General features: G+C 44.4%; 1 protein-coding gene across 1 annotated transcript in view; it reads left to right on the top strand.

Annotated features, from left to right (window-relative positions):
• The window catches only part of FBN3 (fibrillin 3), a 163,573-nt gene that overhangs the window by 15,981 nt on the left and 133,335 nt on the right, over positions 1-14,257 (top strand). The window contains exons 3-5 of the mRNA XM_054979993.1: positions 1,205-1,303; positions 4,478-4,573; positions 11,021-11,116. Coding sequence (XP_054835968.1) covers positions 1,205-1,303; positions 4,478-4,573; positions 11,021-11,116 — 291 coding nt within the window. The remainder of the gene's footprint in view (positions 1-1,204; positions 1,304-4,477; positions 4,574-11,020; positions 11,117-14,257) is intronic.

The following is a 14,257-nucleotide window of genomic DNA, read 5'->3' as shown; positions in this document are numbered from 1 at the left end:
GATGATTTCTCCCCTGGGCCATTTCAGGTCAGGAAAATGATGCAGGGGGAAGGTCAACTCAGCACCCTCCTCCCAGCATGCTGATCCCATTTGAACCTCAGAAGAAGTCTGTGATCTGGCTCAGGGAGGTATTTTCAGAAAACTAAACATGTAGTTAAGCCTCAGGTCTCAGCTGTGGATCCAGAAGCACTTTGCCTAAATTTCTGATAAGGGATCTCCCTCAAAAGTTTGTTTCTGTTTACTGATGTTGCAAGCCCTTTTGCACCTCCCATTTCTCCTGGGTACATTCCTAATTCGCTGGCTTTTGCCAATGCCTTTACAATACCATTTGTATACCCTGCATGCAAAAACAGGCAACACTTTCAACATGAATGTCAGATCTTGTTAACATGCTTGGGGAACTGCAGTTCTCCCCAAGCAGAGAAAGCCCAGGTCCAAAAGGGAAGATTTGAAATTGAAACACGAAATCAGGAAACATCCTGCAATGTTAATAAACTCTGTGTTTGCAAAGACTATCCATTTACCTTCCTCCAAAGAGCTTGAGGGGATGCATATAGTTTTCCGCTCTTCCTCTCTATCATACCAAACCTTGTAGTGGGTTAGGCTGAGAGTTTCTCTACATGAGACACCTTGTTTGTCAAGTGTAGGGAGACACAATGTTAGCCAGGAAGCGTAGTTTAAAAAGACAGAGCCAGCGAAGATTGCTCCTCAGAGGGTTTGTTAATTTCATTTTTGCTTCCCCAAAGTCTCTGTCAATTTCACCTCTCTGTGCAGGATCACAACCAAAGGGCAGCGAGGAACGGAAATGGGCTAGAACTGCCTTCCAGAGCTGGGCTTGGACCTGGAGAGGTTATAATGGGCTGAAGTTTCCCTTCAGGCATTTCACTGCCCCTTCTCACAGCTCCAGTGTATAGCAAAGCCCTTGCCTGCCGCTGGCTCTGTCTTTTTAAACTACCTTCCCAGCTAATATTGCATCTCTGACACATGTTCTTCACACGTCAGATGTCTCGTGTAGAGAGACTCTTAGAGAATCACCAAGTTTCATAAATGAACAACAAATTGAAGCTGTGACTCCCCGGTCCTATTCTGACATCTTAACCACTACACCACGCTGGCACTCAGTTGTGCAGTGAAAGATATGGGGCAGGATCTCCTGCCCCACTGTTTCTCATTTCTTCTCTTCTCTCCTTTTCTCCCCTGACAGCAATTTGCCGGAACTCTTGTGGTGAGGGGTTCTGTTCACGGCCAAACATGTGTACCTGTTCCAATGGGCAGCTGTCCCCAAACTGTGGCTCTGCAGGAGGTAAGAACTGGTGTGAGATTGTAGCATGAGATGTTTGGAGCAGCAGGGACTGTAAGGAAAGAGCCCTTCTTACCCTTACCCCCTCTGGCTTCGGTCGCCTTCTGGATCAGATCAAATATCCATGGAACATAGCATCCTTCCTCCAATAGAGGCCAACCTGATGTCTCCAAAAAGCCCACAAAAAGATCAGACAGCAAGAGTTCTCTCTTAATCTTAGACGTCTTTGCCTCTTCAGAGGTAGACTGCTATGGCACAGTGAAGTTCTATTTTGCTTTCCTGGCTCCTAGCTGTTGCCGAATCAAACCCCAAGGGCCCCTGAGCTCAGAATCCCCTTTTACCACAATGACTAGCTAGATCCCACTAGGAACCCACAAGCACTTGGGCGGGGGGGGGGGAACCCCACAGTTTCTCTGCCTGAAAGCCATTGATGTAAGTGATGAGGCTTTTAAACCGCCCTGTCAGTTTTGCTGGAAAGGCAATACAAAAGGAAGCTGCATGTTTTCAGGTTTTCACAGGGTTGCACCAGACGTGCAGGCCAACATCTGTGTTAAGCAAGAATAGGAATGTCTTCTCTGATGCTCACTGGAGGGGGTGGAATCAGGGAACACGTAACTTGTGAATGGTTGGTAATACATCCGAAGTGGAGAAAGAGGTCCGCGAGATCATCAGTAGTCTTAAAAGGGCACATTTCATTTTAGCCCTGCTTATATGTTCACCTTTTTGTATAGAGGAACAAGCCATTTTCCCCATTCCTTTCCTTCCATTGTTCTCTAATTCGTGCTCTGAGCCCTGTTCCTCTATTCCCTAATTCCATTTAAATAGGAATTGCCTTGAGTAATCTAGGACAGCGGCAAAGGCACTTTTCATTTTGGTATAAGGCCTGCTTTATACGTTCTTGTGGTGAATAAATAAATAAACGGTCCCAGAATTGGTATGAAAACCCCAAACAATGGAAACTCCTTGAGATTCAATTTTGAAAAGGAGAGAACATGTCATTCTGAATTCCAAATTTGGGGAGAAATTCAGACAGGAGAATTTCAGAAGCACCCCTCTGTATCTCCCCACCCCAATTCCCATGCCCATTTCCTTTCTTGGACTGACCAAGCTTGTGCCTCGAGATTCAATTTCCCAACATGAAAGAAGCTTTTTTTTTAAAAAAAAAAAATAATTTTTAAACCAAGCCTTCATTTGAAAACTCACAATGGCTTCAGCCTCCATTGAGTGATTCAGGAACCGTGCATAGCCTCAGTCCTGTGGATCAACCATCCCAGCATCCTCCAACTTTCCTACTTTCAATGTGTCGCCTTTTATGGTACCCTCTCCCCAATAATGGTTTGTTTTTTCTAAAAGCTGCTCTGTTTCACTCTAATGGAAGCACCAGATGTTAGCAATCTTCCCAACAATGTAAAGAATTCTACCATGAGGAGGGGGTTGGGAAAGGAAACCGCATTTCCAGCATTCCTTTGGGCCCTACACACAGTGGGGTGGGAGGAGGATGTTAAATTTCATAGGGCACTCGGGGCTGCCTCGGCAACAGGGGGTAGCCAGAAGGATATGGGGGATGCATGTTTTGCTATATTTCAGCTCTGGTTTGCTTTGGAGACGTTGCGAGCCAGCAGAGCCCGGGCTGTTCTTGGATATGTTGGTGCGGATGCACTAGGAGATGGGGGTACTTCTGAACTTCTCCTCCCAAATTCTGCCCTGGCTTTGGAGTTTTGAATGATCAGGTCTTGTTTCCAAAGTGGAACCCGCAAATCAAGAATTCTCTGTTGTGGTTTTATAACTTCCAAGCTTTGTGGCCAGCCGTACATAAGCATAGTTTGCCACAGCTGTTGAATGTGTTCAGTCAGGGTCTTTCTTTCTTTCTTTCTTTCTTTCTTTCTTTCTTTCTTTCTTTCTTTCTTTCTTTCTTTCTTTCTTTCTTTCTTTCTTTCTTTCTTTTTCTTTCTCTCTCTCTCTCTCTCTCTCTCTTCCTTCCTTCTTTTCTTCCCAGTGTTTGTTTGTTTAGAACGTTTCTTTGCCACCTCTTTGAGAGTCGTGCTTGAGACAGCATGGAAATAAAAAACATAATATAAAAAACAATCCATTAAGCATAAACAAGCCATTTGAAAAATTGTGTACATATGCAGGGCCAGTTTTAGGGGCAGGTTCAAGGCACTGGGGTTCCAGGAATTTGCAGAAGGAATCTGTCAAAAACAATATTAAAAAGTTGATCTAATGGATGGAGCTGTACCAGCTGGGGTCTGAATGTCTAAGTCATGTTCTACACACATATAGTGATAAAGCATTCTTGCTATGTTTTGATGTACAATTGTAGCAATGTGTTGTATCTGTGGTGTTTTATCAATGCACAGGAACTAGAGTTGCCAGGTACCAGTGGGAAACTGGGGGCGGGGAGATGGAAAGGCAACCGTTGGCAATGGCATGACATCACTTTCAGGGTCCCACCTCTCTAGGAATTACTGGGAACACTGTGGTTTTACCATAGAGTATCTAGAGATTCTAGGGTTTTCCTAGAAGTGACCATACGATTGGCCCAATCACCTTTTTTTTTCTTCCACTGCTCTGAGCTGTAGTGGGAAATGGGATCTGGAGGTGGGAATTGTCGCCACCCCCAAGGGGGCTGGCAACCCTGGCAGGAATGCTTAAGTACATCAGTGAACACACGCAGAAAAAAATCTCAACACAACCATACATGGGAACAGATTGCTTTTTTTGGAAAGTGTTTTATCAATGCACATGTCACATCAGTAATATGATCCATTCATAGATCTTGCAACAGCTCGTCTGGTTGGACCCAGATGCTCTTCTGAAGCTATCTTAATCTAAAATAACAGAGTATTAAAGAGCAGAGAATTTATCGTTGACTTTATTCATTCATTAGTCTTTTAAGATGCTGCAAGACTGTTTGTTATCATGGCTGCAGCAGGACTCAGATAGCCACCCTTTTCACCTTAATCCAACAGCTATTGCCACGCCCTCTGGCAGTGAGCTCCCCAAGGGAAGAAATACTTCCTTAAATCTACTACCCATCAAATTAATGGAGCAACCGCCTGATTCTCACCAGATGGGAGAGAGATTAAAAGGGCTTCCTCACTCTCCACATTCTGTACCCTCCACATAATTTTATAAACCCTCCTCTCCTCCCTAACTCCCTCCTTCTTCCTTCTCCAGTTCAATCTTGCAGTCTGAGATGCATGAATGGCGGCAGTTGCAACGAGGATGCATGCATGTGCCAGAAGGGATACACGGGGACCTACTGCGGCCAGCGTAAGTATCAGTCGATGCGTCGCTTCTGAAAAACTCATGTGGAAATTCAGTTCCCCTTCAGGTTTGGCTGAAATGTCAATCACGGATTTGAGATTTGAAATGCTGACATTCTCAAATGTAGGTTGGAGATTTCTATACTTATTTCCTGATTTTGATTGGCTTTTGACTTGATGGGATTTACTTTCTGTAAACATCCAGTGAAGAATTACCTTGGATTATCATCTTTGTCCTGCCTATAAGATTTTGTTTTAATTCCAAATGGTTAATAATATTAAAAATATTAAAAATATTTTAAAAAATGTTAAAAATTAAACATTATGTTTAATTAAACAATGAAGGCACCATTCAACTCCATAATACAGTAATTGCAGTATGAATGGGGAGAGTTCAAAGACATCTGATTTGGAAAACTCTTTCGATGGTGTTTCAGTGTTTACAAAACTATTCCTGGTTCCATTTACATAAAGCCCAATTTTTAAATTATTTTCAACCTGCCCTTCCTCCAAGGGGCTGAAGGTGGTAAAAATGGTGAGATTGGTCCAAGGTCACCCAATGACTTTCCTAATGAGTAGGGATTTGAAACTATGAATCTCTCTACACGAGACATCTGACACGTGAAGAACATGTGTCAGAGATGCAATATTAGCCAGGAAGGGTAGTTTGAAAAGACAGAGCCAGTGGCAGGCAAAGGCTTTGCTATACACTGGAGCTGTGTGCAGGGGCTGTGAAATGCCAGAAGGGAAACTTCAGCCCATTATAACCTCTTCAGGTCCAAGCCCGGTTCTGGAAGGCAGCTCCAGTTCATTTCCATTCCTTGCTGCCCTCTGGTTGCAATCCCACACAGTTTTAGACTGGAGAGGTGAAATTGACAGAGTCTTTGGGGAGGTGAAGATGAAATTAACAAATGCTCCGAGGAGCGATCTCTGCAGCTCTGTCTTTTTAAACTATGCTTCCCAGCAAACATTGCATCTCCCAACATTTGACAAACCAGGCGCCAAGGTGTCTTGTGTAGAGAGACTGTGTATTCCAGGACCTAGTCTGACTCCTTAACCACTACACTACACTGGCTTTCCTTCTATGTGTACGTAGAGCTGGTTCATGTGACCCATTTACCGTGTGATAGGGTGTTTTGTTTTGTTCGCTAACCTCAGTGATCCTTAGCAGTTTGTGTTAAAAAAAAAACAATAGTGTTATGCTACACATTCTTAACTTCGTGGGGTCAGGCTTCTGAATACAATAATATGCACATAGGAAACAGCCTTCTCCTGAGTCGAACCATTGGTGCATCCAGCCCAGTGTTGTCTCCAGGTCTCAGGGCCAAAACACACAAAAATTTTGGCCGCAAGTTGAATCATGACCCGATTTGGATTGAGACCGCACTGCAGTGCCCAATTCGGATTTGAACTGCTCCTCCAGGAAAGGAGTAGCGCCTCTCCCATTTTCCTAAGCCAAATATTGCACACACAACCCCGCAATGAGACAATACGCACTCCCTGGCCCCATTTCAGCTTGGGTTAATGACATAGGGAGGAGGTTGGAGCCTTTCCTCCCCCCCCCAGCACTTTCGTTTGTTCGTTCGTTTGTTCGTTCGTTCGTTTCTTCGTTTGTTTGCGTGCGTGCTTGCGTGCATGTGTGCGTGCATGCGTGCATGCGTGTGTGTGTGTGTGTGATTTATAGACCTCCTTTCTCACTGAGACTCCAGGTGGATTACATAGAGTGAGATTCGCACAGTCAATACGAAGGACAGTTCAATAAACAATGCCATACGGTAAATAAATGCAAGTTTACAAAAACATAACATTAGTAAAAATCTGATACAGAGTTGAAGAAATGCTGAAAAAGAGCACAAACAATTCTAGGATTGACATTAGACAATATAGAACTACCCAGTAGAATCATACTTGAAGCATAGGAGCACATACTTAAAGCGACAGATGGGACGTAAGGCAACATAGTGGTGAAGTCTATGGTTCCTAATTCATTAGTGAAGCATCTCTTTGAGACCACCTCCTTACAATACAGCCCTCCCTACAGCCATTAAGTAAGTGTTCCCATAGCTGCTGTGTAGCTGTGAGGAAAGTAAGTCAGGTTTGGGTTTCCCCTGATGTGACTCATGGCCAAATGTATTGTGAAGTTTATCACCAGTGATCTGGTCCTTTTACTTAATGAAGTCAGAGATTGGACCAATGACCTTTCACATGCAAAGGAGATGCTCTAACCACTGATCTGCCTAGCCATGGTCTGTGTTAGTTATCCATTGTCGGTGATATTGAGTGTGAAGATTGTTTTCCCAAGTTGTAGAGATATCTTGGATGGGACACTTTCTCTTTCCTATCTTTACCTCTTTTATTTTCAAATTCCACAAGAATATGTGTGTACTTGGAGGGAAGGCAGCATGGTATAGCCCGATCTCGTCAGATCGTGGAAGCTAAGTATAGTCGGTACTTGATTGGTACTTGGATGGGAGACCATCAAGGAAGATGGTTGCTTTGCAGAGGAAGGTACACTAGCAAACCACCTCTGCTTCTCACTTGCCTTGGAAGCCCCTTGACAGGATCATCATAAATCAGTTGTGACTTGTCGACACATACGAACGTACTCACATGTGTACTTTGTGGTGCGATTCGCACCACAAACCGGAGTCATGATGGGAAATTGCGCTAGGAAGATGCCGTTGTTCCGGGAGTCTTCTGTGATTTTGTACGGCTGGTAAGACCCGTGAAAACGGCTAGCTTCTTGACTTGTTTGAGAATATCGAAGTCACCTCATGAATGTCAGGACTGGATGGGAATTTTGACTTAGTCCAGTGCTTTGTCCCCTTAAGCCGCACCAATCTTCTTGCAGTTCCTCTGAGTGCATTGTGATCTTAAGTGCTCCTGGGCTGCAGTGAGACAGGATGCGGAGCAAAGGTTTGGAGCACGGTGGAGGTTGTCCAAGAATGAGAATACCTGGGGACCAAACTCAGGGTGGACAGATGTCTTGGTGATGCTCTAGAAAGAAATTTTGTGTCGGCAGCTGCCAAGCCCCAGCTGAGGGTTTAACTCTTGACAAGACCCCCTGGTTCAAAGCTTGACAATCATGCGCGCTAAAATCGGGTCTCATTTCTGGAACAATCTCGTTACTCGAAGGAAAGTCAACTTGGCCAACTGAAGCAGATTCTTAGCTAGTAAATATGGACCTCTCCAGTTCAAAGCAAACCCTGCCCTGGCTCATTGACAATGATGTACTGGGGATCTTGAGCGTGACCCTGGTTTACTGGGGTGGGAGGAAGCCACTAGTGTTCCACAAAATCAGTGGTTTGAATGTCCCTTAGCCAATTCAAAGAAGAGACAGGCGCAGAGTCCTGTGAAAGAAGCGAAGTCTGCTACGTTTATTAAACATGGAGGAACGTTAGCTACATGGAGAGTAAAAGGATCACTCGTGCACCGCGCTCATCAGAGCTACAATAGCTGTGCAAGATGTTTTATACCCTTTGATTCATTTCAATATTGGGGGTCCCATTGGCTCAAACCTAATTGTGAGCCCATTGGCTTTTCCCAGTGACCACCTCCAATGATCCCAGTGGTCCCTACTGGAAGAATAATTCTGGTCAGCATCACAATTACAATATTTCCCAATCTGCATTTCTTACAACTTTAGTGCACTGTTTTATCTTTTCAAGGAACATCTCTTTCTGCTCTCATACTTTCCCATCCATAGGGCTCTCCCTATTTCCTGCACACTTGACAGTGTAACATTTTGCCAAGGGCGCCTAAGTGTCACTTCAGCAACCTTGTACCATGTAGGAAGAGATTGCTCCCTCTTGAATATTGTGGGAGGGGAGCAATTTCCCTTCCTCTGGAATGTACAGAAAGTTACTTTCAGTACCCCGCGTCTATTGCTGGGTACTTTTCACAGCCTTGGGAGAGCCAGTTAATCTGACTGACTTAAAGCAGGCTCGTTCCTTTTACTGAGGGGTTTATCGCCCACTCCTCTATCTGAGGGCAGGTGTTCGGATCCTCCCATTTGCAGCTGGTTTCTCTTGTCTATACTCAATTGTTCTGTAGTTACACTTGGTATGAGCAATTCAGGGAAAGATTTGCCTTATCAGTCTCTAAGCATGGCATAAGTATAATGGGTACAGGGGCATCTTCTTGCAGCAAGCTTGCTTGGTAAGGATATCTATTGCCCTGGGTTATTTTGCTGCAAGCAGCAGCTTTGCCTCAGCGTTCCCAGTGCCTAATATATATTCATGTGTCTTCAGAGTTAGTTCTCTTCCTAATGCATTAGCATATTACAATAGTACCTGAGAATAGCATAAAATTGCATACGAACAGCAAAGGCACATAAAATGTTCCAATTAATTGAATCCTTCTCCATCACTAGGAACACCACTTCATTTGGCCAACTGGACTTCTTTCTGATGAGTCAAGGTTGCCACCTTCATTCTTTATTTTATTTATACATTTATTCAGGGCTCGTTTCGAGGGGGAACACACAGGAACGCAGTTCCGGCACTTCCCCAAAGAGGTCACATGTCAGGTGGCCCCACCCACCTGGCTCTTGGCCATTTTTGGCCCATTTCGGCCTGGATTGGGGCCAGAACGTCCCAGATCGGGCCTCTGACAGGTGGTGGATCACCCTCCCGCTCATCAGTGGCCTGATCCTGACCATTTTGGGCCCCTTTTCAGCCATTTTCAGCCCCTTTTTGCCATTTTGGGCCCAATTTCGGCCCTGAATGGCCAGGTTTGGGTCCAAAACAGCCAGGATAGGTGATGTCAGGGGGTGTGGCATATGCAAATCAGTTATACTAATGACACACTTCCGGTGAATGGCAAGAGGTGTGGCATATGCTAATGAGTTATGCTAATGAGTTATGCTAATAAGTTCCTCCAGCTCTTTTTCTACAAAATGACCCCTGCATTTATTTGAACAACTTTTTTCTTACCACTAAGGACCCAAAGCAGCTTAAAACATTTTTTTTTTAATTTATTTTTTTAAACCAACCAAACAAACAAAAACAATGTACAGAAGTAAAATAGAACAACAACAACGTCTTAGTGAACTATATACAATAAATGTCATGCCAATATAGTTAAAACAAAGACAACTAGCATTTTTTTTCAATTATTTGATAGTCGTTGCTTCAAATCTGAGTAACAAAAAGTAAATGCTTAGGTGGAGAGTGATTTGTATTGGAAATGAATTCAATGAATGGTAACCATTTTGCAATAAAATCAGTTTCTTTCAAATAGTGTTCATTCTGGTATAATTCGTCATGTATTTTTTCTTGTATATAGTGGTCCCATATTTTTTCTAACCATTTTTCTGCTGTGGGAACCGTGCTTAAAACATTTTTAAAAACCCTCCATTTTATCCTAAGAATAATCCTGTGAAGTAGATTAGGTTGAGCTTCCCTGGTAGAGTGGGGACTCGAACCCGAGCCTTACAGATCCTAGTCCCACACACATGAGAGGCAACATCGACCTTGAAATGCCAGCAGCTGCTCTTTTTCTTCCAAGCTGGATTTCTAAGCCTCCAAATTGGACGCTGGCCCAGCCCCGACAGGCAAATTGATGTTTGATCTGGGATGTTTCCAAAATCGTCATCGTCTGGATTTCTTCTCAGATTTAGAGTTCTAAATTAAGTAGTCTTGTTTCTAAAATGGAACCAGTGCATGAGGAATTTTCTGTTTGTCGGGGAGTTTTTTTGTTTCTGAATTGTGCATCGCTGGCTGCATCTCCCAAGTTTCTTTTATTCATTTGCATCTTCCCACTTCGTGCTTGATGTTCATGCGTACACTGATAAAACATTGCAAACAAAACAATCTCAACATGACTGCGCGCAATTGTATCAAGATTCTTTTTCTGTGGTGTTGACTGATGTATTCCTATACATTGGTACAATGCCACAGAAAAAGAAGCTTAGCTGATAAGCACGTGTGCTCTGGCACTTAGTACATGCTTCTTTTTCTGTGCTTTTGTACCAATGTGCCTGAGCACATGCGCATCTCAAATCATGCCATCGAAGACTCCGGATGGAATCATTTATGCAAGTGCACTACAATTACTTTGGGGGGGTTTAATCAGCGCACATGGCACATTGGTTAAAGTGAACGAAGAGGGAAAGGAACCAAGCTGCAGCAGACTTTGCATCATTCAATTCTGAAATTAATCTGAAATTCTCCAACTGAAATCGGAATGAAGGAGGAGTGAAAGGTGGGGCAGAGAACATGATAAAGGAAATCTATTCATCCCTATCTCAGATTCTATCCCTTTTGGGTGGCTGTTTTGGAAACCACATCCTGTCTCTTTTGAACTCGCAGCAGTCTCAGACTGCAATAATGAGAATTTCAGAATCCGGCTATCCTCCCGATTCCCTGCTGTAAAGCAGCATTTCCTGGCAAGCCTTGCTTGATTCGCATCCAAAGCAACCTCCCTCATCTCCTTCTCTCTTTTTCTCAAACAGCTGTCTGCGAGAGCAGTTGCCAGAATGGAGGCCGGTGCATTGGACCAAATCGGTGCGCATGCGTCTACGGTTTCACAGGCCCACAGTGTGAGAGAGGTAAGCAATGCGTTGATATGGTATTATGTTATATATGCCACTGGTGAATGCTGAGAATTTTTACACTTTCCTGCAACTTAACTGGCTGGTTCAAAGTCATTTCCGGACTTCATTATTTCAGGGAACAGGCCAAAAGCGGTTGCCTTTTGGAAGATATTCACCCTCCACTAAATCCTACTGTTTCAGGGTATGGTACTAGCAACAGTACTCTGCTAAAACAGAAGTCAGCACTGTGGACTGGTCTGAATAGTTAGTTTAGAACCGCCCAGGTCCATCAGGAGATAAAGGTAAACAAACAATACATTATTTAAGCCTCTTCCCTGTCCATGAATGGAGTTCATTCGCTGTCTGGCTACCAACACAATACACAAATATCCGGTTACTGAATCTTCCAGCTATCATCACTGCTCTGATACCATGAGGGGGTGGGTGCAGAGGTGGGTTGGCTATTAAGGCCACTGGGAAAAGTCCCAACGGCCTGGAGCCAACCCCCATCACCCTTTCCTTAGGCGAGTCTTTCCTCACATGGGGTGGCACTGTGGGGGGGGGGACAAGTCTCAGTTAGGTTTGATACCTCCAGGTAGTGGCTGGAGATCTTCTAGAATTATAGCTGATCTCCAGAATTACAACACTGAGCAGAACCACAAGTGACAAAAGGCACAGATTGGACACTTGTCAGCTTCCCTCAAGTTTTGGCGGGAAATGTAGGCGTCCTGGTCTTGCAGCTTGGCTCTCTGTCTGCTGTCCAATGGACTTTTCAACTGTCACTTGTCCAACATTCCGCCAAGCTGCCTACATTTCCCATCAAAACTTGAGGGAAGCTGATAAGTGTCCAATCTGTGCCTTTTGTCACTTGTGGTTCTGCTCTCTATCTCATTATATCACACTGAAGTCCCTCCCCTCCCCACACCCTGCCCTCTCCAGGCTCCGTCCCCCAACTCTCCAGGAATTTCCCAGCTCGGAGCTGGCAACTCTATTATATACCCATTCCTGACAAGAGGGGAATATAGGCCAAATCCAGCACTGTTAATTGAGCCTGGAACTGTACGGGAAGTCAATGAAGACCTTTCAGAAGTACGGTTGTCAACTCTGGGTTCGGAAATCCGTGGAGATTTTGTGGGTGGAGCCTAGGGTGGGCAAGGTTTGTGGAGAGAAGGAACATCAGCAGGATATAATGCCAGAGTCCACCCTCCAAAGCAGCCATTTTCTCCAAGGGAACTGATCTCTGTGGCCTGGAAATCAGTTGTAACCAGGAGCTGGCAACCCTCCCTTGCCTCAATTTAGGTGGCCTTTCAAGAGTCAAGGTGAGACTCAACTTCTTTCAGAGTGGTCCCACATGAGGCAAGTCTTGCCCAGGGGGCTCTGGCCCTGGGCAGTTGCCTGCAGTCACTGTTACCAGCCAATCCTCCCTCCATGCTGAGATGAGGTGGCAGGAGAGTGAGTGTAGCCCTTTGCCTGGGCCATTTTGCCTTCACAGTTCATTCCCAGGCGGGTAGGTTTTGTCCTGACCCCTCCACGATTTCTTTCCTTGGAGTTCTGTTGTCCCCATCAGCCCCCTGGTCTGCTGCCCCTTGGAGTCTCCAGTCTGGGGTGTGATTCTCCATTTGGTGTGTCCCTTGGGAAATCTGGGCCTGTTCCTTGCCCTCTCTCCTGCCCAGCCAACCTACAGAGAAAAGGGCCACATATACAGGTTTTGACAGGGCTTTTTTTCTGGGAAAAGAGGTGGTGGAACTCAGTAGGTTGCCCTCAGAGAAAATGGTCACATGGCTGGTGGCCCCGCCCCCTGCTCTCCAGACAGAGGGGAGTTTAGATTGCCCTCCGCACTGCTGAACGGCACGGAAGGCAATCTAAACTCTCCTATGTCTGGAGATCAGGGGGCGGGGCCACCAACCATGTGACCATTTTCAAGAAGTTCCGGAACTCTGTTCCACCGCGTTCCTGCTGAAAAAAAGCCCTGGGTGTTGACAATTAAGAAAAAAATTAGATAAATAGAAAAAAAGAGAGCTGTTCTTTGTAACCATGGAGTAAGAGATAATTTTATAATTATATTTGCCTCAGAGAAAATCGGAAGTCAGACTTTCTTTTTCTTTCTTTTTCTTTCTTTATTTATTTTTTCTTTTTCTTTCTTTCTTTTTCTTATTATCTTTTTTCTCTTTTTTCTTCTTTTTTCTATCTTTTCTTTCTTTTCATCTTCTTTCCTTTTCTATTCTTTCTATCCTCTGTTTATTTTATGTTAAGTTTTGTTATTTGTATGTTGTCTGTTTAAATTAAAATAAGCTTTTAAAAAAAGAAAAGGGGCACATATATAAAATTAGCACCCCATCCCCACTACTTGAGGTTCTTTCCCCCTCAAGTCCTCGATAGTTAATCGTGCTGGTTATAACAGTCTGGGCCATGGCAGCTGATACCTGTGACTGACAACTGGGGCATCTTCCCCTTTTCTATGAGGTGGCTCACTCTTTTCTGAGACCCAGCATGGAGGGAATGAACTTCCCAACAGCCAGGTAAGGGGTTACCAACCTGCTGGTCTCTGAAAGGGTTGGTTTCTTGTGACCCGGCTACACTGTTCAATACCCTAGACAGAGCAGAACATCAGGAGCAAATTGAGTCTGGCACTTTCCCCCTTGACCTACTACATTTCTACATGAAAGGTGTGTTTCCTCTGAGAGAGTGCCCAGATGTGGAACTTCCCCCATGCATACTTGAGCTCCACAGCATAGTAAAAACTAGGCACATCATAGAGATAAAGGCTATTGTGACACACATCACCTAGTCTTCTAGTACTAAATTAAAAGTAAGCATTAGCTTTTTTTTATGTATGGGTACCAAACCCATCAGAAGAGCCAGCTTGGTATAGTCGATAAGAGTGGTGGGACTTGAATCCCGAGAGCCAGATTTGATTCCCCATTCCTCTACTTATAGTAAGCTGGGTGAGTCAGCCACAGCTGGGTGGGTCAGTCACAGCTCTCTCAGAGCTCTCTCAGCCCCACCCACCTGTGATTTTTGTGAAGATAATAATAACACGCTTTGAAAACCACTATGAGAGGACATTAAGTTGTCCTGAAGGTAGATATATGAATTGAATGTTGTTATGATGATGATAATGATGATGATGTTATCATGAAAACTATTGGGAATTAG

The sequence above is a fragment of the Eublepharis macularius genome, chromosome 5 (assembly GCF_028583425.1).
Source record: "Eublepharis macularius isolate TG4126 chromosome 5, MPM_Emac_v1.0, whole genome shotgun sequence".
NCBI classification, from domain to species: Eukaryota; Metazoa; Chordata; class Lepidosauria; order Squamata; family Eublepharidae; genus Eublepharis; species Eublepharis macularius.
The sequence above is the reverse complement of the archived record's forward strand: the minus strand, read 5'-3'. Positions and strand labels throughout refer to the sequence as shown.